Genomic DNA, 24,211 nt, shown 5'->3' with positions numbered 1-24,211 from the left:
GGTGTTGGGGACAGTAATGCAGCTGATGCAGGTTCTGGGCCAAAGGACGAAGCTCCTCCTCCAAGTCATCTTTTGGCCTTGACTTGGGTTTGTGATCTAATAGATATGATGCCCTGGGCAAATCCCTTTACTCTGGGCCTATTTCCTCATCAATCAAAAATGGGCTAATTATAGCCACCCCCTCTTTAGATTGTTGTAAAGGTTAACGGAAGTGATGCATATACTGGCACATACTAAGCCTTCTATTAACGGAGGGGGATATTGGTATCAGTAGTGTTGGAGTTGGGGTTATTGTTAATGAAGAAACTGAGACTCAAAGAGGAACCTTAAATAAGACTCTGCAGTTATAGGAACAGAATCACTGCTGTTTCGGGGCCCCATGGGACGGAGGGACTCCAGCTCGCCCACTCTGAGGGTCTCTTGCTGTTTATTTTAGCTGCTTCTGACCTTTTTTTTTTTTTAGCAAATGTCATCTGTGCCTTGCAGTGAGCAGAGATTCAGGCTTCATAAGTTTCCTCTTCTGCCTAGGGCTGTGGCCCCTCCCTGGCTCTGCAGAAACAGGAGCAAACATCGCCACTCAGCTGGTGTCTTTATTCATACCTGTTGACATTTCCCATGGGGAATTGTTGAAGGGCTAGGAGGGGAGGGCTGAGCAGGAAGTTATGGCTTGGTTGTCCTCCATCCAGTGGAGGAAGTGACAAGATACAGACATACTAAATAGAGTGAACAGGGAACCATCGCGAGGTGGGCCGAGATGCATCGTGCGGTGGCTGCAGACAGCCTGAGTCCTTCTGTCAGGAAAGGCGATTTCAGAGTGGAAAAATAAAAAATGATCGAAAGGAAAGAACAAAGTGCATACAAAGCAAACCACTAATGTAGGTAAGGCTCTAAGGCAGCCAACAGTGAGAAGCCAGGGGTCCAGGTGGCCTCCTGACCGTGCCTCTCACCCACTGCCCCAGGCCAGGCCAGGATGTTGGGCCACCAGTGCCCTCTTGAGACAGTCTCTGTTGGCTCCGAGGGTGCTCTAAGCCACAGAAGGCTGTGGAGGGAGAAGGGCCGGAAGTGTGGCAGCACCAGAGCAGCCCACGGCAGGGCTGCGTTGAGGATATCAAAGCATCTTTTGGGAGGTGGCTCTGGAGGGCTGGCGGGATACGGAGCGGGGAAGGAGCAGCTGGGAGGGGTACAGTCAGCACCTTTCCTTGGGCACAGGGCAGAGCCACTCTCCAGAATCTTAAATTACCAGGTGGGAGTGAGAATTCTGATTAACCACAGAGCTAAAGGCTGCCAGGCCCTTCCGGGTCCTTTCCTGGTACTCAGGGCCCGATGTGCAGAAGGTGATGGAGAGGCAGGGCCTGTGGGAACCGGGACCAGCTCAGCAACCCAGCCAATCAGATTTGATGCCTCCGAACTTGACACTCTTCAGACTTTGGTTATCCAGCTTCAGATAAAATGCGCCCTTGAAGAAATAGCTATGACCTGGGACGAGAAAGAGAAGAGGCTGTGACCACCCCACCCACAGACATTCTGGCACGTGGAATATTCTTGGGAACTTTGGAAGACTGTCTGCCGTAGGCAAGAGGCTTTAAAACCAGAGAGGGACCCTTCAAGTCTGGAAGAAGAAAACGGTTGTGGAAGTAAGCTCTCTGAGTCCCTGTTTCTTCATCTTTAAGATGAGGATAAAGATACCAACCTCTTAGGGCTTGTGGTAAGGATGAAGTTAGATAATATATGCTATTATTAATATAAATAACAGTACTCCAGTGAGCGCAATCACTGAACTAAATGCTTTCCATATACGGAGGCGGCAAACCAGGAGGCCGCTCATCCTATTGGCTCACAGACAGGTTTTATTTGGCTCACACGCAGGTTTTATTTGGCCCACACATGGGTTTTATTTGGCTCACACACGTTTTTTGTTTTGTTCTGAATTCTGAAGAAGTTGCCAATATGTACACATGTGGAAATATCACATGAAAATACAGATGTTTTGCTTCCTTTTTAAAAGGGTCAGAACATCAGCAACACTGGACCCTGTTCTTGGAGGGCAGCAGTCATCGAGCAGAGAAGCAACTGTCCCCTGTCAATGAGCCACGTGCTCGCTGGGTCACCACAGACCCCACCACTCCCTACTGTCTGCCTTGCCCACTTCACTCTTTTATGCTACGGCTTGGCCTCTATGGGCTACGGAATTTGTGACTCCTGACACAGTTGATCTTGTTTACTTCCTTTGAAATCCTGGCACATAGTAGGTGCTCAACAGTGTTTATTCCTGAAGATAATCCTTACTGTAGCACCTCATCGCACACTGATTTTTGTCAGACGTGTAAGACCTTTAGCCACTGGAGGTCAGGGCCATGTGCTTAGCCAGTATCTAATAAGGGCTCAAAGAAAAAAAAAAAAAAAAACTTTGTGGAACTGAATTAAATTCTCCTCTAAAAGGCCAAACTGGACCGTTTCCAGGGCCCTAGAAAGCTCGCAGAAGATTTTAGGAATATGGTTTTCGAACTCCAAATTCTATCCCTCGACGATGCTGGTCGTTTTACTCAGTAAGGGACCAGGGAAAGACTAAGAATCTCTGCCACATCAGCAAGAAGGCATGGCAAAGTGTGTCCTGTCTCAAATAGAGCCATCCGTCTGCTAATGGGAGGCAGACACGAGGCTTCCTGTGGAACCCAAAAGGGTCTGGATCAAACCCCAGAATGAATCCAGGGCACAGAGCTCTCGTTCCTCGCCCCCTGCAGGCCTCCTGCGCCCCACCTCCCTGGCTCCAGGCCCTGGAGCTGTGAGGGGCCTCTTTGGGTCTTACTGCCTGGAGCCTGCTGAGTGAGCAGAGGTCAGGGGTCTGGATGCCTTCCCAGCACTGGGCTGAAGGGGCTGGTTTGTTTTCCCAGCCGGCACATACCTCTTTACACAATGAGGGAGTGTGTGCTCATAGGAACTGGGCCCTGGCTGGGGGTGGGGAGTCTTAGGAAGCGAACAGAGGCGTGGGCAGCTTACCGCCACCTTGCAGGTCCACCACAGCGTCCAGGTTATCGGGGACAGCAGTCCAGGAGTCCGCGATGAGCTTGGGGAAGCCGGGATCCATTTTCTTCTTCACCTCATTGTATCTGCAAGGAACCGGACATGGTGAACCAGCGGGGCCTCCCTAAGGCCACCCCTCTCTGGACCTGGATGGGAGGGCCCAGCTGATGGCTCGTGGGTGGCCTGGGAGAGCAGACCTAGCCCTTCAGGGTGGCAGCCAGCTGGAGTGGGAAGACATGCTATCGGAACTGGGTCTGAATCCCAACTCCGCCACCCGCTAATTATGTAATCTTTACAGTCCCATAAAAACAATCTTGTGATTACTGCTAACATTTAAGCAGCATGTTAACCACTTTTCATTTACTTTCTCAAGTATTATGACCATCCGATGACACCATAGGATAATTTCCATATTACTCACGCCACAGACCAGACACTTAAAAATGGCACCCAGCCTGAGTGGTGATCCCACCCCCCAGGCTTCTCGGGCTCCAGGGCTGCAGGTGTTCTCTGAGTCTGTTTCACCGGCTGGAAGATGGGGTTCTATTTAATTTAATGTATTAATTAATGTATATGCGACATAAAATAACATACGCAAATGCGCCTCTCCCCGTATCTTGTACTTGGTGGGTATTTGGGAAATATCGATCGGCTCCTTCAGAAACTTTGCTCCCTACTGCAGAGTGTGGAGCACTGAGCTAGACGTCTAAGGACGGGGCCCATGCCATCGTCCTTTCTCTGGGGGGCTTAGACAAACAAACTGCTGCTTTTTCATCTGTCAACTGGAGGTGACAGTCCACATCCTGGATAAGGATTTCAGCGGGACAGTGAGGTTATAGTGCAAAGTGGGGCATTGAGTCCAAGCCCTCCTGTTGGTCACCGGATGGACCTTTCGCCACTCTCAGCCCTGGCTGTGTAGCTATCCTGGGCCCTGCCTTTAATTCGAATATTAGTTGGCATATTCTTCTTCCTGGCTAGCAACGCCTTCGTCTTATACATTTTGGGGAGAACTTTTTAAATGCCGCAGTCACTTTGATTCCTTTGCTTCTCTACTTACACTCAACCTATTCATTATTCTATAAATTTTTAATGAGATCCCAGCATGTGCCTGTGGATATTGCAGTAAACAAGATAACATCTTGTTTTTGTGGTGCTAATTGGCTAGGCAAATCTCTATTTGAATGACATCTTGGTGACAGCCAAGCATTCCTATACAGTGCCACACAGGTGACTTCTTCCCCACAACCAGCCCTAATACCTCCACCCCAGATGCCAACAACATCTGGCTTTCTACAGGGGTTGTTCCTCTCTGCCAAGTACCCTGAGAGTCACCGGAAAAGCTTTCCTTAATCCCAACTGCTTCATAAGACTTCTTGCGAAACCTAACATGCTTCTTCATGACCCGAGGTCCCCAAATCAAGTATCCCAGCTCAAATTCCCAGCATTCCATGTGCATCGCTTCCACAGACCTCACAAACTATGCTCCCTAAAGTGATGATGGCTCAGAGCTAGGTGTCCTCGAACTTGCTCTCATTTCTCTCTCTACCTACAGAAGGTAGGGAGGGCAGGAATCGACTTCATATTACAGATGAGGAAACCGAGGCTCAGAGAAGTGAATCAATTTGCTTCCAAGTTGTTTTCCTCCAGGAAGAACGTGGCATTGTGGTGTCAGAAGATGCTGGCTCTGCAGGGGACCATCTCGTTTCACGTTCCTCTCTGTCCCCAGAGTCTCCTCCTACAGTGTTTTTCGCTCACGGGCACACCGTTTTTAAAGTTTTCTCCAGGACACTCTGTATTTCTCCTCTGACTGCAGAAACTGCAGCGTAAAGCAGGTGTTAAGAACACAATTTACGTCCCAGCTTTTCCACAGGTACATTCCTGAGGCGCAACAGCCTCAGGTTCCACACCTGGAAAATGGGGCTAATAACAGTATCCACCTTAACTCAGAAATGCAAGTGACATGTACAGCCTCAAGCCGCAGGCCTGGAATACAGTACAGGGCTCGTCACGAGAGCTATCTTTATTTTATTCTAATGTGTTTATATCTCTTCCCCATAACCTACGGTAAACTCCACGAGACGGAAGTGACTATTTCTTGACCACTGTCTTCCAGCACCTAAGTGCCTGACACATAGGAGATATTGAACAGGTATTTCCAGGCTTAGTGGAAGTTTCCAGAAGCAGGGGCTGAGCACTCTCTGGCATGAACTAAGGGAATCCCAGGCTGAGGGCAGCTGCTCTTGCTGTCAATGTGGGGCTCTCTCTGTCTCCAGCAAGGTCGTCTCTGGGGCCCCTGCAGACTCTGCACCAGGACCAATGTCTCAAGTTCATTAACCATCTCTCCTGGGAGGGAGATCTGTATGTACCTTCTGGAAACCCAGCCCAGAACTTCCGACAGGCCCTGCAGCTCTGCTGCTTTTGAGGAAGTTTCACGGGGCTTCCTCTACAGAGCAGGCTGTCCATCCTGGACCCTGGCGCTGGGAGGTGAACTTGTTTCAGAAAAGGACTGGGAGGCAGAATAACTGCCGGAAACCCAGCAAAGCACCGCCGTGTGTGGACGCAGCTCATGTTTACACACGGCCACGTCCGTTCCTGCAGGTTTACATTCACAGAATGTGTCCGAGCGCGATTCTAAAAGTCCTTCCGGCACCTGCTTCAGACACCAGGATCTTACAATTTTCAGTCTCACGTCTCTGTGGGTCTGCGCCTCTCGCTGTCTGCATCCTAAGATTTGGAGACTCGGAGCACCTGCCACGCCCAGGTGCCATTTGCAGTGCAAGCAGATGCCTGGGACAGTTCCAGAGCCTGAGGGTGGCGAGCCCGCCCCTGGATTCCTAGCTGACTCAGTTCCTTCTTGAGGCTTGAGATGTCAATCAGCTTAAGTGGCTAAGTATCTTAGTAATATGTCTACAGCCCCGCCTTGACACGGGCAGCCGGGGAGACAAGCAGCTTCTGAATGTAGGGCAGTGGGGGGCAGGCGCGGCGGGAGAAGAAAGGGGGGAGAAGGAAGGGGCCTTGGGAAGGAAGCGGGATCGATTCAGGGACAACAGACAGAGGGCCCAGATGCAGTGGCAGCGGGGACACTCAGAGGAAGGGTGGCCACCCCTTCTCCGCTGACCAAAGGGTACCGTAGAGGGGGACAGGGTTCGAGGACAGGAAACAGTTACGATCCTGGCTCAGTGGTCAACACACTTGCATGTAAATAACTTAGACACGTCGTTTAATTTCTTTGGACCAGTTTCCTTATCTGGGAAAAACAAAGAATTTTAATCAAACCCCTGAGGTCTGAGCTGCTTCTCACTGACCATTCCCGGGTACTGGGCTCCCTGACCCTTAGTCCTGACCACGGCCTCTCAAATTGAATCCTTCCCTTTAGATGCCTCTATCACCCCCCTTTCTTGGGACCCCACTATCTCAGGTACAATGTGGAACAGTGAAGAACAGCATATTCTCTGGGAGCCAGAATTCCAGGGTTCGAATCCATTACTAAATCCCACCATTACCTGGCCGTGTGACTTTAAGCTAGACACATGATGTCTCTGAACCCAAGTGTCCACACCTATAAAATGGGAATCATCATCATGATACCCACCAAATAAGCCCTTGGAATAGTGTCTGACATGTAACGTCAGTAGTAGCAGCTATTGTCTCTATTTTTATGACCTCCGTCTTCGGTGAGTCACCCCAATTTGTGAAGCTCACGAACAGGCAGACATGGGCCCAATCAAAAGACTTCTGAGAAAGGGAAAGGAGGTTTTAACCAGAACTGCACCAGTAATGCCATGCTTTGGTGACTTCTCGAAGGGGCCGCAGACCCGGCAGGTTAGAGACCAGAGACGGGGTGTCCATGGCCCACCACCCTCTGAACTTGACCCCGGAGGCACGAAAACCGACGTGCTACCACCCTTCTCCCCGCCCTCCCTCACCTCCAGAACTTGTCTCCAGCGAAGATGTACGTCTTCTTGTTCTTGCTCCAGTTGAAGGCGGCATCCACGCGTTCGACATCAGGGGGCAGCCCCAGGCTGGTCAGCGGCTTGGGGTACCCTCGCTCCAGCGTGCTGGCTGAATAGACCCAGTATTCATTCCCTGGGGTGGAAGCAGAGGGTGTTTGATGATGGATGCCGAAACGCCCCAGATCATCAGCCTGTTCTTCCCACCGTCTACAGCCATTCGTAATGAGGACGTGAGTCCCTGCTCACGTCCACATTCAGAACCCCCAGAGCAGGGCTCATGTACATGGCTTTACAACTGGTTACAGCTGGAGCCTGGCCCAGGAGGGGAGTCGGGGATGAGTCTGGCTCTAGCTCGACTCACCAAGCCATGACCACAAAGTGCCACACCTGCCACAAGGAGGCACCTTTTTCTAATTTGCACAAAGGTGACCTGTGGGCCCAGCCAGGACCCATGATTGTTCTGAGTCGCAGGAAATGGGGAGCTGGCTGCTGGAACGTGTACTCCCAGTGTTGACCGAGCCTTCGCCCCCTGGGCCCCCAGCTCAGACCAGCAGGGCCCCCGAATCAAAGCCCTCGCTGTGCCTGCCGCCCCCCTAAACAGCCCGGTCTTCTGTCTCCCCCACTAGTTTGTGAGCTCCATGAGGGCAGAGGCTGGGTCCCTGGCACATGGCACGGGCTGGAATAAAGGCTGAATGAACAGGGTTTCCCAAATGTTAGTCACGTAACCCTACCTTGAAGGTTTTTATCCCTTAAAGAGATTCCTTGTACAATTATTTACTTAATATTTCGCTTTCAAGGAATTCACATAAAAGTCTTTAGAAATAGAGTATGTTAAAATTTAGAAATGAAAATGAATTGGGGGTTTGAAAAATTCTAAATAAAATCGTCGCCCGCCATAGGCTCTAGTATTAGAAAGGTGTGGCGAGACCCCAGCACTAAACTGCAATTTTCCTCCTGAAAAAGGAACCAAAAGAATCGAAAAAGAATTAAAAAGGTAATGAAATGTTCGCTTTTGGGCCAATGCCATTTGATGCTGCTCTCAGATGAGAAAAGACGGTTGGAAAATATGGGTCCGTAAAGCAGAGGGAGCACCCGTCGGCGCACAGGGACCGTGGTGATGAGCCCTGTTGAGCCGAGGGCCAGGCAGGACCCTTCCCACAGACCTGCAAAGAACACAGCCTTCTCCTCCTGCGGGGCCTCGTACACAGCATCGATCTTTTCCGGGAGCTCAGGCCAGAATGTGGCCACCAGTAGGGGCCCCATGGGCTTGTTCTGTGGTGTCACCGTCCGCCAGATGAACCTGAAGGGAGGAAGGGGACACAGGAAACCACACCTTCAGTCACTCTGCCGTAACCACATGTGCCTCTCCAAGCCCATTCAGAGACGTCCGGCCATCATGCCCGGGAGGGGGGGGAGCAAGATCGAAGGGGGGTCGGAGAAGGACTGTAGAATGGACACAGGCCCCTCTGCCAGCTGCCAAGCTGGGGAGCAACCTCTGTGCTCCCCCTCTTGCCCCCTTGTCCAGGAAGCCTTCCTAACTATCTCTGTCCCTACTGGATTCCCCATTGTCTGAGCCTCTCGAAATCATCAACACCGAGTGCCTAGAAAAGTTGTTTGACTGCATTTTTAAATGTCTTACCTCTACTAGAAGCCAACTGAGGCAGGGGCTGATGGCACTCAAAAGCATTCCCTGAATTGAAAAGGAATGGATTTGTATACCGTGGCAAGACTAAGAGCTATCGTTTATTGAGAGCCTGCTAAGTACCAACACTTTATGCATCTTGCAAAACGTATCCTCGCAATATTGAACAACCTGTACTCTCGGTGGTCTTCCCAGCATCTATTATCTATTCATTTCTCTATCCTCCTTCCTTACGGAACCCCCACATTTATGGAGGGTGGCCCCTATCCCCATTCTGGTTAGTTTAAGTCACTAGTTCTTCAAGTGTGATCCCCAGACCATCACCTGAGAACTCCTTAGAAATGTAAATTACTGCCCCCCCACCCCCCACCCGAAGACCTGTGGATCAGATTCTCTGAGCTTGGGGTCCAGCAATCTGCATTTAAAACAGGCCTTCCCCATTATTTTAATACATGCCGCAGCTTTAGAACCACTGGTCTAAGCCTATCAGAGCTTTAGCATTCCCTGGCAACTGTTACTGACTCAGCAGTTGTCATGTGATTTAGGTTGGCGCACCGACATTGAAGAGACAGACTTGTATTTCGTATGTGGAGATCTCTCTTTCTCTCTTTCTCTCTTTCTCCTGTTGGATGTGGACAAGGAAGCCAACAGCCCCAGCTCGTGACCATGAGGAACCCATCCAGCCTCGGGATGAAGTCAATGCAGAGGACAGCACTGGGTAAAGTTATCACTGAGTCACTGGCCCTCTTTCCGTCCCTGGAGGCAGCCGTAATCCTGGACTTCCTACCACGTGAGAGCAATTTCTCACCATCCGAAGTTGGTTTGAGTCAGGGTTTTCTGATACTTGCAGCTAAAACACCCTAGTATCGGAAGGCATCGCATCGCAATCCTCATTTGGCAAATGATGCTCAGAGAGGTTCCCAGGATCTGCACCCACAGTCCGAGCTGAATCGTCCTGCAGCACTGCCTTTCCCGCGCCCGCTCCAGGGCCTGGCACCAATCCTCGCACATGATCGGGGCTTAAACATTTGCCACTCAATTCAAGGACCCATTGAACACTCACTGACTTCCTTTTGGAAGTGTGACGGGTCAGGCCAGGGATGCCTCCCCGCAGGGCCTGGGCTCTGCACCCTGTCCTAGTCCACAAATCTCAGATGAGCAGGTGCGGTCGGGCCTTCCTTCGTGGGAACTGCCCCAGGCCAAGACGGCGCTGGGAAGCGGGGCCCAGGACTCTCCCCTTCCCCCGCCCCCTGTAACAGAGGCTGCAGGAGAGCACGAACATCCGTTGTTACATCCTGGGGCGGTCGTCCAAGGACTGGCAGTACCTGACTCCTCGTTGTGTCTGGAGTCCCCATTCCTGGCACCGCCCTGTGCCCCAGCACCTGGCCCGGGGCTGGCAGCAGAGAGGGGGCCCCTCTACCAAAGATGACGGAACGTCCTCCAGCCTCGCCAGGCTCTCTGTTCCTCCCTGTATAAGCCGGGAACTTGCCCATCTCTTTGGCTCTGCCCTTGCAGTTCCCCTTGTCTCAAACACCTTCCCAACCGGTCGGCCCCATCACTGTTCATCCAAACCGGCTCCTCCGTCAAGGCCGTCTCAAGTGCTGCCTCACCTGTGAGCCTCCCTGCCTCGGATGCTGCCTCACCTGGGAGCCTCCCCGCCTCGGATGCATTCTGGTAAAGCCGCTGCAACCACAATGGCTTCGTTCTGCCACATGTTACTGGCAGTTCTCTCTGCCTCTGTTTCCCAAACCAAACCGGTGAGGCTCAAACTGTCATGTGCCTCTGAGTCATCAGGGGGAGTGGCCGAAATGCAAATTCCTGGGGCCCACTCCCGGAGATTCCAGCGGGAGGGCTTTGGGGGTGGGAGTGAAAACCCACTTTCGGCAAGCACATCCTAGGGGGTTCTGGGGTAGCGGCCCCATGGATCTCTCTGAGAACACTGACCGAGGCATTAAACAGCCCCTTTGCCCCCAGCACACCATCCTCCACCCCCAGCTCCTAAAGCCTAGTGAAGTATTTGGCACAGTCGATGCCGAGTATGAATGAACACACTCTGTGTCAGACACTGCTCTAAGCACTGAGCTCATCTCATCCTTAAAACAACCCTATGAGATAGGCTAGAAAATTAGTCCCGTTTTATAGATGAGGAAACTGAGGTGCAAGAATTACGAAGATACATAATTAACACGCCTATGATCATGCAACCAGCAGGTAGCAGGTCCAGGACTCCATGCCAGGCAATCAGCCCACCCTGTCAACTACCACGCTCTATGAATGGATGAACAGACAAATGGATAGATGGACGATGATGGATTGATCATGGATAATAGATGGATAGATAATGATAGATGGGTAGATGATCGAAAGATAGAGGAGTGGATAGATGTGCACATGTCTGTATGTACAGATGGATGATGGATGGACCTTTTGATACAGTCTTAATACTGTCCGCCGTTGTCCGGGCCTGCTAGGGCAGCTGGGTGAGTGTCAGCCCTTGGGTAGTTGAGTGGGAGGTCTTTACAGCATGAAGCATACCTCCTTTCTCAACCCTGGGGCTACTTGCTCCCCGTCCTTAGAACGGTTTGGCCTGTGGTAGCCTGGATTGTTGTTTTGAATCCTTCCCTTTTTCCAGTGGGGTCCGAGCACGGGGCGGGGGCACACGAATAATGGAGAACGGGCAGGGGGCAGGGGACGAGAAGGACCAGCAGCAAGCTACTCACTCACCGGTCCTTGAAGAAGAAGATCTCCCCACGGATCTGAGCGATGCCATCAAAGATGATGTCCTGTGTGCACAGCTCTGGAGTGACTGGTCCCAGCGTGGGGGTGGGGCCGGTGCCAGTGCCAGCATCAGTGTCAGGGGACACCCCTGGGGGACGACACCCGACCTCAGACTCGGTCCAGCTCCAGGGCTTCTCCCCACCAGGCCGAGCGCCCAGGGCCGCCCGCCCGGCCTGGCCTCAGTGTGATCCCGGGCGAGAGAGGGAGATGAGGCCCGGATGTGGAGAGGGGGCCGTGAAGAGAAACCGGGATCCCGGGGCCCTTCACGTGTCGTGTTAATCACTCCCGTTTCACGGATGAGGAAACCGAGTCCACAGAGGTAAAGACCTGCTCTGGCTCTTGCGGCTGGTGAGTGGCAGAGGTGGCCCTAGAGCCTGGCGCCTCTCGCTCCGTCTCGGGGCCTCCCCAAGTCCAGTGTTGCCCCAGCTTCCTGGCTCAAGCGCCACTTCCACTGTTTTGCTGTGGTCCAGGAAGGATTATATACCTTTTTCTCTTTTAATGGACTTGCTTTTTAAACTCTAGCCTCATGGCAAGCACTAATAATAAACCAGTCGCCGGTCTTAGGGACTCATTATACTGCTCCTGTTACCCATTAAAATAAAAGAACCATTAAGGCCGCTCCACACGGTGGGAAATCCTACCCTGTGTTTAGCTAATCCTCCTGGATTCTAAACCTAACTTGGCTGCTGAAAATTGGTGACCCTGGGCCAGAAGGGCTACCTTCCTCGGGCCTCAGTTCACTCCCCTAGAGGATGGAGACCCCCTTTCTGCCCAGCCTGCCTGGCAGTGTGGAGCTGGGGAGCCAAGAGGGCTGTGACCACTGACGTTACTTGGAAAGAAAAGGGACCGTCCCAGGGTCCCCGTGGCGTGGCGCTCTGACCCCCGCAGAGCAGGTCGACCCTGCAGCCTCCTGCCCTTGCTTCTTGCAGTCCTGGAGAGGGGACACCTTGCTGGTGTCACCCCTGGGCCTCCATCCCAGGCTGCGTGGACTCCCAGCCCCCGCCCGAAGCCCTAAGCTGAGGCTTACCGTAGAGGTCTTGAATGCCCTTGATGTCATCCTGGGACAGGCGGAAGTTCTTGGTGTAGGTGTAAATGGGTGCCATTAGGGCTCCTGGGTCCTCTGAGTGCTCCAAGCCCATGGCATGGCCAAACTCATGGGCTGCCACCAGGAACAGGCTGTACCCTGAGGGTCACAGGGACAGGAGGAGGGCAGAAAGAAAGGGAGAGAGAGGAGTCAGGCCCTGTCCCTGGTGATGGAGGCCTCTGAAGACATCCCACTGTGGGACTGCGAGCCCTGGAAAAGGCACATACTGCTGTTTCCTTCTCCTGAGAATTCTAGGATGAACAGACTCCTTTGGGTCAGCCAAAGTCCCCTTGTCCCTCTCCAGGGCAGGCTGCGTGTGCGGTATAAAGGAGAAGGAACAGCGTCTGCAAATCCTCTGCCTAAAGTCCCGTTTGTTAAAAATCACGCTTTGTGGCTTTTTGTGTTTCTCTCTACAGAACAGGGCAAAACCTGCTCCAAATAGGGTCTCCAAAGAGGTAAGAGAGTGAGGACAGGCTGGCCCCAAGGGTCTGCCACACCTGCCCCAGGGAGAGCAAGAAAACCATTCCTGGGATGGGGCTCAGACCCAGACAGCAGGAAAACCCTACATGTGACCCTATTGTGGGTCAAATTGTCTCCCCACAAAAGGTAAGTCCTAACCCCCAGTACCTGTGAGGGTGACTTCACCCGGAAACAGGTCCTTTGCAGAGGGAATTAAGATGTAAGTTAAAATGAGGTCACACTGGTGTAGGGCAAGCCCTTTATCCAGTTCCCCTCATTCCCTTATCAGAAGCAGCACAGAGCTGAACACGGAGGAGAAAAGGCCTCGTTATGACAGAGGCAGGAGATAGGGTCGCAACCTTCGGAGGCAATGTGGTCCTACTGCAAACCCCGATTTCAGACTTGGAGCCTCCAGGAGCACGAGAGAGTAAACTGCTGTTGTTGTAAGCCACGCGGTTCGGGGAACTCTGTTGGGAAAGCCTCAGGAGACTAGTACACAGGCCGGGTGCACTGTGCCGGTATGGAGCCCCAAACTATTCAAGCAGAGGGAGAATCCCCCGTTTAGGCAAAAGCTGGGGCGCAGCAGGTAAAATCAAGGTTTGTCCGAGCATGGCATGGGATGAGGGACAAGAAAGACTCAGAAAGACTCCTCCCGCCAGCCTCTGCCTGTCGGCCTTCTCCAAGGTCCATCTCCTTGTGAATTAAAGGAAGAAAAGTAACAAGGAGAGAGGCTGACCTGTTTCTGGCCAGCCCTGGACCAGCCCTCTTGCCGGGCCACCTTGGGCCACCAGTGAGCCCAACGACCCTGAGCCCGGCATGCTCCAGTGGGCACGTCACCGTGCTCACTGCCCTGGCCACACAGGCCTTGATCTCGGTCACTCTCCCAGCCCGGCCTGTGAGTCTGGGAGGACAGAGAGCTGCCCCAGATGGCTGTGTCCTCGGCATGCAGCGCTGACAAGGACCCCCCCCATCCTCGACTTGGCAAAGGGTGGAGCTGTGGGGGCCGGGAGGGCTCTGGGGCTGCGGAGCTGCGTGGAGGGTGGGGAGCTGGCTAGAGCAAGGACGAGGGCCTCCCGTGCCCGCTCTCCTCCCGCCCGCCCAGCTCCTTGGAGGCAGCTGTCTGTTGGAGTGGGAAGGCCTCGTGGGAGGAGAGTACCCGAGCCCAGCATCCTGACATTTTGGGTGGTCTCAGAGGAAGGCAGTACCGGGGTGGATGGGCTCTTCCTTTAGAGGCCACGCCTCTGGCCCGATGGGCATGCGCGCCCAGCAAGAAGAGCAGAGTCTCCTCCGGGTCCGGGGTGGGCGGTGCCCCCCCCCCCGGGGGATGGGCGGGGCCTCTCGCAGCCAGGGCGGTGTCTCCGCCAGGCTACACAGGCGCGGGCGCGTGGGGGCGCTGTCCCAGCCCGGGGAGGGTCCGCGGCCCGGGGCGCGTGGGGGCGCTGTCGCAGCCCGGGGAGGGCCCGCGGCCCCGCAGGGGCGGCCGGCGCCCGGTACCTTGGTCGGGGCAGAAGCCCCACTTGCGGTCGTCGTCGTAGCTGTCCGTGGTGGAGCACCACAGCTTGCCGTCGCCGCGGCCTTCGCTGGTGCAGCGCTCGTGCTTTTTGCCCAGGAAGGTGAAGGGGAAGATGCAGGGCGCGCCTTCCGAGTTCCCGCCAACAGTGGACATGACTGCAGAGTCGGGGACACGCGTCAGGGGCAGCGGGGAGCCCAGGCCCCCCCGCCACCAGGCACGACGACAGTTAACAAGCCACCCTTAGCACCCGCTCAGTCCCAGGCACGGGGTCACGTGCTTTATGAACTCCCACCCCCTCGCGACGACCCTGCCCAGTGGGGACCACTTCAAGGATGGGGAAGCGGCAGCTCAGAGAGATGAAGAACCCCGCCCGGCAGACCCTGCTGCGAAGGGCTCGGGGCCGGGGCCTAACCCAGAGCTCTCGCTGGGCTCCCACGGGTGGGGGCGGAGGCGCCACAGGCAAAGGGGCCTGGGCAGAGCTGACGGTGCCAATGCACCTCCCTAGACCCGAGCTCCATCACACAGGGTCCTACGGAGACCCATCTGTGTCTCCGGCGAAAAGCGGGTGCTCAGTAAATCCGAGGAAAGATGGAAAGAGGAGGAAGGCAGGCAGAGAGCGAACGGCAGGGAAGAGACTTCGAGATCAAACGGAGGGAGAGAGGGATGGTGGTCAGGGAGGCTGAGAGCGCGTGGGTCGTTCGGAGGTGGTCCCGGGTAGGCCTGACACCAAGCGTCACCGATTTTGCTATCTGGCTGTCGGTGGCCAATGTCTGTTCCGACTTCGGTGCGCCTGCTGCACCCGCTTCTAGGTGTTCTGACCGGGCCCCCCGCCCCCCCCCCCCCCCCCCCCCCCGGCCCGAGGAAGGGAGCTTGGGGGCTCCCGCGTGTTTCCCACCGGAAGGCGGGGCCTGGCTCCGAGGGGCGGGGCAGCGGCGACACCCACCGGTCTCTGGGCAGAAGCCATACTTCTTGTCGCGGTCGTAGTCCTCCGTGGTGCTGCACCAGCGGTAGCCGTCCGTGCGGCCCTCGGTGGTGCAGCTGTTGTAGCTGGTGCCCTGGAAACGGAACGGGAACTTGCAGGGCTGTCCGTCGGCGTTGCCACCTAGGGTGAGCAGGGCTGGGGGTGCGGAGAGATGGGGGGTGCGAATGTGAGAGGGGCCACCCACCTGCCCGCCGGAAAGTCAGCTGGGCGCACGGCCGGCTGGCCGCCGACCTGCCGGTTCACACCAGGGAGGCGGTGGCATTGTTAAGACAGTAAAAATCATCTATACTGGTTGGTAAATTGCTGATTCTCTGAGCTCCTGGGGACGAGCCCTGGCCTCCTGGCCAACACCATCCTTCCTCTGGAACTTTATGGACTCCCTCCCACCCACAATGACGTGGTACACAGAGCAGGGGGCCCCCAGAACCCTGCCGCGGCCCCGAGGTCACTGTCCACTCTGCCAGGCCTACGCCCACATTGTATGGATCGCTAAAGATATATCATCCAGGATGGCAAGAGTCTCTCCGTTTGATGGACGGGGAAACTGAGGCACTGAGAGAGCTGGTTCCAGAACTGCTCGTGGTCACGTGAATAGGAGAACTAAATGAGGGGTGCAACGGAAAACTACAAAACAGGCTACTAATCTCGGTCTCTCTATTGCTCGCTGTCACGTGCACCCGCCCGCGTGCGCGCGCGCGCGCGCACACACACACACACACACACACGCACATGCACCCAGCTTCACCTCTGTTCAACCCCAGGCGCTTTCCTGGATGGCTCTGCTGTGGTCTCAGCAGGAGGAGGAAGAGGGTGGGGGGAGGAGGTGCCTTTGGGAACCTTTGATTACACACCCCAGGCTCCCATTCTGATCTCCCCAAGACCGGAGCCATGACGGGAGGATTTGGGGAGAGAGTGGGATGCGGAGCCCGGGCTTGTCTGTCGTGGGTCCTCTGCCTGCGCCCCATGCCCTCATCTACCCCGAAGCTACAAAATGGTATGTTTCTGGAATTGCCAACGAGCAAAACCACAAGTGCGTAACGAAGACCATCTGTGCGCAGCAGCGCCAGAGGTGACCTCACCAGCCCGTTAACTCCCCCATGACCAGAGCGGGGCCCAGGCCCTGGCCCCCCGTTACAGGACCCGGGCCCCTTATCCTCACTGCTCCCCTCTCCCCGATCTAGAGATCTTCTGCAACGCCAGAAACAACAGGACTGAGGGAAGAGGCAAAACTGAGGCCGGAGGCCTTGGTGACCGCCAGCCCGGTCGAGACAAAGTGTTAACGTCCTCCGGAGGCCAGCCTCCCCGTCTGGCCCCCCACCAGCCGCGCTGCTACCTCACAGGAAGCCCCCACGTCCTTGCTGCGCCTGCCCCCAACAAGGGTGAAGAGGAGCAGACGTTGACTCAGCAGTCAGGAGGGGCTGAGTAACCAGAACCTCTACCCCAAGACCCGAACTCGTGCGTGCGTGCGTCCTCGCCTCTGGCGACAGACCAAGGACATGGCTGAGGTCCAAGGCAGGGAAAAACCCTTCCTAAACTTATGAATTACAGCTGTGTCCACCCCTATCACCGAGGCCTTCTGTTCTAATCACAAGGGCTGACGCTCGGGAGGGTTCACGCCCCCCCCGAGTCCCTCCCGGGAAATGCGACGTACGTAAAATATTTCTACTTAAAATTTCCGACTTAATGGTCTGTGGCTTGAACGTGCACTTAATGCAAAGCATCACATGAGCTTTGGTACGAGAAGCATAAACAGAAACACAAGTAACTCGCTCTTTGTCCCTTTCCTTCTGTCAAGATGGCCGGTGGTCAGTGTTCAGTCGCACTGAAGCCAGAGAGAGTCACGGACATGTAAAATCAGAGCCCGAAGGACAGAGGCATGCATAGCTCAAGGAGTCTTTATGGGATGGGGAGAAAGAAGTATTTAGAAAAATGTCTGCAATTTCTCCCTTTTCCCCCCAAATGTTCTGGGCTCTCAGTCTCCAGCATCACCAGATAAGACGACCTGACCAAATATGAAGTTACACACACCACCGTTTCATGATTTCTGATTAAGAAGGATGTCAAGGATAATTTTTGAAAGGATTGAGTGTGTATGTCTGTGCCCATCCCCCTTAAAAAGTTTCCCTGTATCTGGCTTCAAAATATCTGAAAATCTTATGTCTCAAGCATTGACAAACACATGCACACGAATACTAAGTCATGCCTAAGGCCTTTGCCAAGACACAGAGGTGCAAAGAGAGACCAAGCAAAGAGAGACCAAGGGAAGCAGATGGGACAGTCCCCATGTGTAAATACACACAGACACACACACATAGACACACACACACACACACAGATACACACACACACACACACACACACAGTAGCAGAGTTGGCATCAGAACCAGGGGTAATGGCTGAAATTCCAGGAGTCAGTATCCCCAAGCCAGATGGGGTACCAGCCTTGGTAGGTGCCAGCCTTGGTATCTGAGTCCTGCCCCGCAATCACACTGCTAGGCCTGAGCCTCTCTTCATGCCCTTGCAGCCACCGATCCTGACTGGAGGGGAGGAGGTGGCTCCAGAGAGAACCACTGGGAATTCTAACAGTCCTAAATTCATTCGAATGTGTGTTAGACACAAATATCTAGCACACCAAACCTGTGATTTCACAAACATTGCTAACGGTGAGCCTTAATGTGGAATCGACTTAACGAAAGCATTGAGTAAATAACTGTGCAGGTAATAGGGGCAGTGGGGTGCGAAGGGAGTTGGGGGGGACGCTGGTTGCCTGGCAGCGCCAGCCCTGGGGAGCGCAGGTGCTGGGGGATGGCGGGCAGCCCCGGAAGGCCGGAGGCTGCGGTGGGGAGCCCGGGGCCTGACGGACTCACCTTCGTGGGGGCAGAAGCCATATTTGCCGTCCTTGTCGAAGTCGTAGGTGGTAGAGCACCAGAGGAAGCCGTCGCTGCGGCCTGAGTCGGTGCAGCTGGTGTACTCCTTGCCGTTGAACAGGAAAGGGAACTTGCAGAACTCCCCATCAGCGTTCCCGTACTTCACGCGGACCACTGAGGGGCGACACAGGGCGGGTGAACCCCTCCAGGCCCTTCTTGGGAGACCGGGACCATGTGACTCCCCTCCCACCCTATCTCTCTGGTCCCATTGGAGCAAGGAGAGGTGTCCAAGGCTTCCGGGAAAGGCATAGTCCTTGTTGCTAGGTTACAGGGCACAGTCTTTGTTGCTAGGTTACAGGAAGACAGACATGCAGAGGACCAGAGAGGAGGACTCGGCATGCGGATGGTCCCTTTCTTACCTTGCCCTTCTCCCAGGGTCCACATCTCATCGTCGTCAAAGTGAGAGTCTCCCCCAACACCAGGACCCGGGGCAAAGGCGTGTGCCAAGAGTCCGTCCTTGCCATCGAAGGGGTACCCATCGCCATGCTCTGAAACACACCGGGTCTCAGCTTCCAGCTGCCCCAGCTGGGCCCTGAAACCCAGCCACACCCCATCCAAAGCTGGGGCCTTCGGCCCACCTGGCATCTGTCCCCGGTCCTGTTGATAGAGTTACCCAGGACTGGGGATACAGCAAGTCAGTAGAGAGTTTGATTGTTACCATCCAAGGGTCTACAATGGTCCCTCAAGTCTGTCGCGGATATCTGCAGCTCTAACCCCACGCCTACACGGCTCCCCAGGTCCCTACCGCCCACCCACGTGCCCGCATTCTTCCCCGTGCTGTGCTATTTACCTACGACACTATCCTACCCTCAATGTCTACACTACCTACCTCCAGGTCTACACTACTGCCAGCTGGCATCCACACCAACCCACTCGGCGCCGCAGACCCCGGGTTCGATTCCATTAACGGTCGTGTCTACACCGCTCCACTGCCTCCGACCTACTCTCACACCCGGAGATCCTCGGTCACCCAGCAACTTTCTGTGACCACAGGCTGCTCTTTGTCCACGCTGTTTGATTCAGAAACAGCCAGCCCCGCGCGGCCACCGAGCACGTGAAACATGGCTGGTGTGACGGAGAAACTTTACTTAATTGTGATTAATTTAAACATACGTAGCCGTACGTTGCTAGGGGCCCCCACACCGGACAGTGCGGGAAGACCGCTTGCTGTGTTCTATACCGCCTCCGGGGGCCACCCGGTGTCACGCTGTCTGTCCTCACAGCCACGTGGCTCTCCAGTGCCTGCTCCACTCCCGCGCCTGCCCCTTTCGCTCTAACGCAGCTGCCCACAGGACCCCATGCCTCTAAATGAGCCAGATCGCCGCCTCTCCGCCGAACCCCTCCCCTGAACCCCTGCCGACCCCCGTTCCGCCTACCCCAGCGGCCGAAGTTGATCATGATGTCAGCCTCTCCGTCATGGATACGAGAGAAGCGTAGAGGGGTCACGTCACTCCAGACTTGGAAGGCACGAGAGAAGGCATCGTCCACGGTCTCGGGATCGAGGTCGGGCGTGTAGCCGATGATCCTGGAGGCGGGAGAAATGCACGTGAGTGTGTATGCATGTGTGCAAATGTGTGTGTGTGTGTGTGCAACTGTGTGAGTGCACGAATGTGTGCGCGGGGGGTACGTGTGTACGGATGTGAGAGTGTGTGCCTGTGCCTAAGCATGTGAGAGGTGCGGGAGTGTGTGCACGTGCGTGGGTATGCGGGTGCAGGTCTGCGCGTGTGCGTGCTGAGCACAGCTCACTGGGAGGACAGCCTGCCCAGAAAGCCTCGCCGTCCCGTGCAATCCCAGACCAACGAACATCTTCCGATCCTGTCTCAGGACGCTCGTCCCTCCCTTCTGGCTGCGGGCGGGGGGAAGGACACACAGGGGCGGAAACAGTGCACACGGGACACAGGCCAGAGCCCTCATCCTTGGAACCCAGCATGAGCCATACGGAACAGAGCTCTCAGACCAATCAGCAACCAACTGTAACAAGTCTAGAATATAAACCCAATCGACGAGTCTGTAATATAAACCCAATCGGCGACCAGGCACCACATCCCCTCCATCTGCCCCAAGGACCCCCTCTAGTAATAATACTGACTAGCATCTATGACTCTGTTACTGTATGCTGCGCACTGTGAACACCCTTTATATATGTGATCCAACTTGGTTGCCAACCCACCCATGAGGCAGGTTTTATTTTAGCCCCATTCTGGAGATCAGAAAGCCAAGGCTCAGGGCTCTGTAAAATAAGTAGCCCAATGCCCCACACCCAGCAAGCATGAGATTCAAGTCCAGGTGCATCCGACTCCCGTTCCGAAGAACTTTGTACGCCAACTCCTTAAGATGCCAGGTCCTCATGACACACCTCCTGGGTCCCCAGGGTGGGAAGAAGCACGCGGAGACCCTGCATGCCATAGCCCAGAGGCCCCGCTGCCTCCAGCCCTGCCTCGGCACCTGTACGTGATCTGGTTCTTGTCCCACTTGGGCTTGCGGGGGAAGAAGTTGTAGTTGGCCACGTCCGGGTTACCGCAGCGTGGCTTCCGCATCGTCTCGATGGTGCGCTGGTCCAGGGCGCCCGTCTGGGGCAGCCCAAAGAACTTCTGCATCTTCTTCAGCGTGTCCTTCAGCACGAACAGGTTGCACCTCTCCTTGGGGCAGCCGTAGTAAGTGTTCAGGTATTGCTGGAAGGAATGAGCACCAGAGGCACGTGAGGATGGCATAGTACTGACCAGAGCGGGCGGCGGTAACTGGTCCCCAGCCTAGCCCTGCAGCCCAGACAGGACATAACCCAGGCGCCCGAGGGCGCTGGGCGGAGTCTTGGGTTCCCAGCCCAGCCCTGACACCCACTAGCTGAGTGACAGGACAGCTGTAGGGAGCTTGGCTACTGTGCGCGGGGTGCCTACAATACACACCCAGGCGCTGAAAGTCAGCATGTAACTCTAACGCTCACAGCAACGATATGATGGAGTCACTGTCACGGTCCACGTCGTTCAGAGGAACAAACCAACGCACAGAGAGATCAAGAACGTTGCCTAAAATCACACAGCTCACTGGTGGCAGAGCCAGATCTGGACCCAGGCAACGTGGCTCCAGAACCACGCTCGGAACTGTAAGTCTCTGCCACCCTTCTGGGCCACCGTCGTCTCTTCTAATCCACCTAACCGCTGGTGACATAAGGACTATCGTTCTCGCTTTTCTTATGTGGAGATTCAGGGGCTATGTGCGCGGGCTCCAGTAGCCGAAAGACCTGGGTTCGAATCCTGAATGGGTCACTTCCCACAAAGAAGGCGGCCCCATCCTTCAGGGCAGCGCAGCGGCTTGGCCCAGACCGAGGCCAGAACCAAACAGGCCCCTGCAGCGAGCGTCAGCGACCGACCCGCTCTTTTATTTGTTCGACAAATACTTTTTGACACCTCTCATGTTCCCGTACGGGTGCCAGGATAAACCGGTGAACGTGACAGATGTTTCTAGTCTCTAGGGTTCAAATCTCAGTGTGAGAAGGCTGACGAACCAGAAATAAATGCAAAATTAAATATGTGATGAGTGCTGCATTTAAAGAGTGAGAGGAGCCAGGAGACCTGATTAAAGGGCCCTAACCTTGTGTGTGTGTGGGGGGGGGGGGCAGGTTAGTAAAAGGAAGATACAGAGAACACCAATAATAATGACCGACGCCTGTTGAGCGCTTACCATGTGCCACTGCAGAGTGTCTAAGGTTACCTCTCTTTTAACAGGTACCATTATCATCCTCAGTTTGCAGAAGAAGCCAAAACTGAGCGGTAAAGTCCCTTGCCTCAGCTCACCAGGCCAGCTGGTTGGTGCACTCAGGGATTTTTCACGCCAGTAGTCTAAGCCCAGAGCCCACTTCTCAAGCCTCCCCACTGCACTGCCTCTGGGCCAGGCCGACTTCCAGGTGCTGGGGCAGATGTGCAGACCCAGGTAGCTCTGTCAATTTTCTAAAGCTGCCAGCTGGCCCGCAACCAGAAGCCACATACGCCAGGGTGCCAGACGGCTTCCGACTCATGAGAAAAGTAGCCCCTTAAAAACATTGATCCGGAGGAGACAGAAACTTCGATTCAGGAGACGATGGGGGAGAGGTGTCATATCCTGAGAAGGGAGTCCTGTCTTGGGCGGATTGGGGGCCAGGCGGAAGAATAGAGGATTTCTAGGGAGCTAAAGTAATAATGAAGCAGACGTCTCGTTAGCTAGAAGGGACATTTTGAGGGGTCCCCAGCTCGAGGCGCTGCCAGGGTGAGGGGAAGCGCCCTTCCGCTGGCCCCAGCCCGGCTTGTGCAACCCTGCGGCCTGGGCGCCCCTCGAGCCAGGCGCGCGCGCCCACAGAGCCGCAGCTCGGAACCCCGCCAGGAGGGAGGGCTCGCTGGCCACTGTCCCATCCGCGGGGCTGCTCCACCCCCGCCCCACGCGCCGGGCTCCCTCCTCCCCGCCGGCCACCTCTCTCCATTCTTCCTACCCCTTTGCAGAAGCTCGAGGAAACTTTCCTAAGTCCCTTGACTCTCCTGGCCGACTTGTCCGCTGAGTCAGGTAAAAAAAAATAAAAAATAAAAAGGACCCGCTCTGTGCTTTTCTCCTTCCCCAAACGTCCCCTCGAGCGCTTCATCCAAGGCCCCTCTCCAGATGTGTGCCAAAGGTTCTCCAATCTTTGCCAAGTCCCTCTTGGCCCACAGCTCCCGACCTCATGTGTGCAAGAGTTTACCCAAATGCGTGGCAAAGGATCCACTTCGGAGGGCGCTGCAGAGGGTTACAAAGACCCTCCACTGTTTGCAAAAGCGACCCCTGCGGGCCTTCTGCCAAAGGCCTACCAAAAAGCCTGGCCTTGTTAGCCAGCCCTCACGTGTCCAAAAGTTGTTTACAAAGCCGCCCCCACCCCTGCCATGTCCCCCAGATACTAGACAATGTCCCCGTTATCTACAAAATCGCCTTTCCAGCTGTTCGCCAACGCGCCTCCCACCCTCGCCGCTGAGTCCTACAACTTGCCAAGTTGTTTATCAGAGGCCTGCTCCACTTACCGAAGCTCCCCGACGTCCCCAAAACAGGTCCCTCCTCCAGCTGGCCGAAGACCCCCGCCACCACTCCCCGCCCTCTCCCCCCGCCCAGCTGTTTACTGAGGCCCCTCCCCCCACGGGATGCGCTCCCCCCGGGGATGGGCGAAGGGAGGTATGGTGGGGAGACCCCCCCCATCCTCCGCCTCCGAAGTCGGTCTTAGCGTGACTCTTTGAGGCTCGCGGAGCAACTCACCACAGCCAACTCTTTGTCCGTTTTGGGGGCGACATCTCCAGGGAACTTGATGATGGGCGATGGCCGAGCGGCGGCGCGGCCCAGCAGGCAGCCCAGGACGCACAGCGCCCGCAGAGGGCCGGCGAGCGCGCCCCGGGCCGCTCGCGCCTCGGTCATTGCGCCCCCGGGCCCCGCGCGCCGCGGGGAGGTCGCTGGCTCGGTGCGTGTGGCCGCGTCGCCGCCTGGCTGGCCCGAGGGACCGCGCGAGTCGGTGGCCTCGGCGTGGCCCGGCTCAGAGGCGCATGGTCCGGCCCTCCGCACCCCGGCCTGCGCCGCCGCCGCCGCCTGCGCTCGCGGGTCCGGGAGTCCCTTTGTATGTTTAAAGCCCCAGATGCGCAGCCTCCAGCCACCGCCGGAGGAAGTCTGCATGCAGCGGAAACAAGGGAGGGCAGCCGCCAGATGTGGCCGGCTGGGCTGGGAGGGCGCTGGCAGCGCGGGGAGGTGGCGGGGCGCACTCGGGCCCGCCCTGCTCGGCACCACTCCCCCGCTCGCCCTCCTCTTTTATCCTCTCTTCCTTTCTCCGCCTCTTCTCCGCGGCCCGCCGCTCCAGGCCTCCGTGTGCAGCATCA

The 24,211-nt window shown here is 55.6% G+C and overlaps 1 protein-coding gene across 1 annotated transcript; it reads right to left on the bottom strand.

The window, feature by feature from the left end:
* Positions 1-572: 572 nt before the first annotated feature.
* On the bottom strand, positions 573-24,211 carry MMP2 (matrix metallopeptidase 2). The gene is made up of 13 exons (XM_016124106.2): positions 23,604-24,211; positions 20,805-21,031; positions 19,736-19,884; positions 18,719-18,847; positions 18,300-18,473; positions 15,394-15,567; positions 14,432-14,605; positions 12,422-12,577; positions 11,341-11,482; positions 8,138-8,274; positions 6,948-7,107; positions 2,998-3,107; positions 573-1,476 (listed from the first exon to the last, which is right to left on the bottom strand). The coding sequence occupies exons 1-13, from the start codon at positions 24,009-24,011 to the stop codon at positions 1,373-1,375; spliced, it is 2,244 nt and encodes a 747-aa protein (XP_015979592.2). The 5' UTR covers positions 24,012-24,211; the 3' UTR covers positions 573-1,372.

This window comes from Rousettus aegyptiacus, unplaced genomic scaffold, assembly GCF_014176215.1.
Source record: "Rousettus aegyptiacus isolate mRouAeg1 unplaced genomic scaffold, mRouAeg1.p scaffold_m13_p_14, whole genome shotgun sequence".
Taxonomy (NCBI): domain Eukaryota; kingdom Metazoa; phylum Chordata; class Mammalia; order Chiroptera; family Pteropodidae; genus Rousettus; species Rousettus aegyptiacus.
Note: the sequence above shows the minus strand (reverse complement) of the source record. Positions and strands in the feature narration are given on the sequence as shown.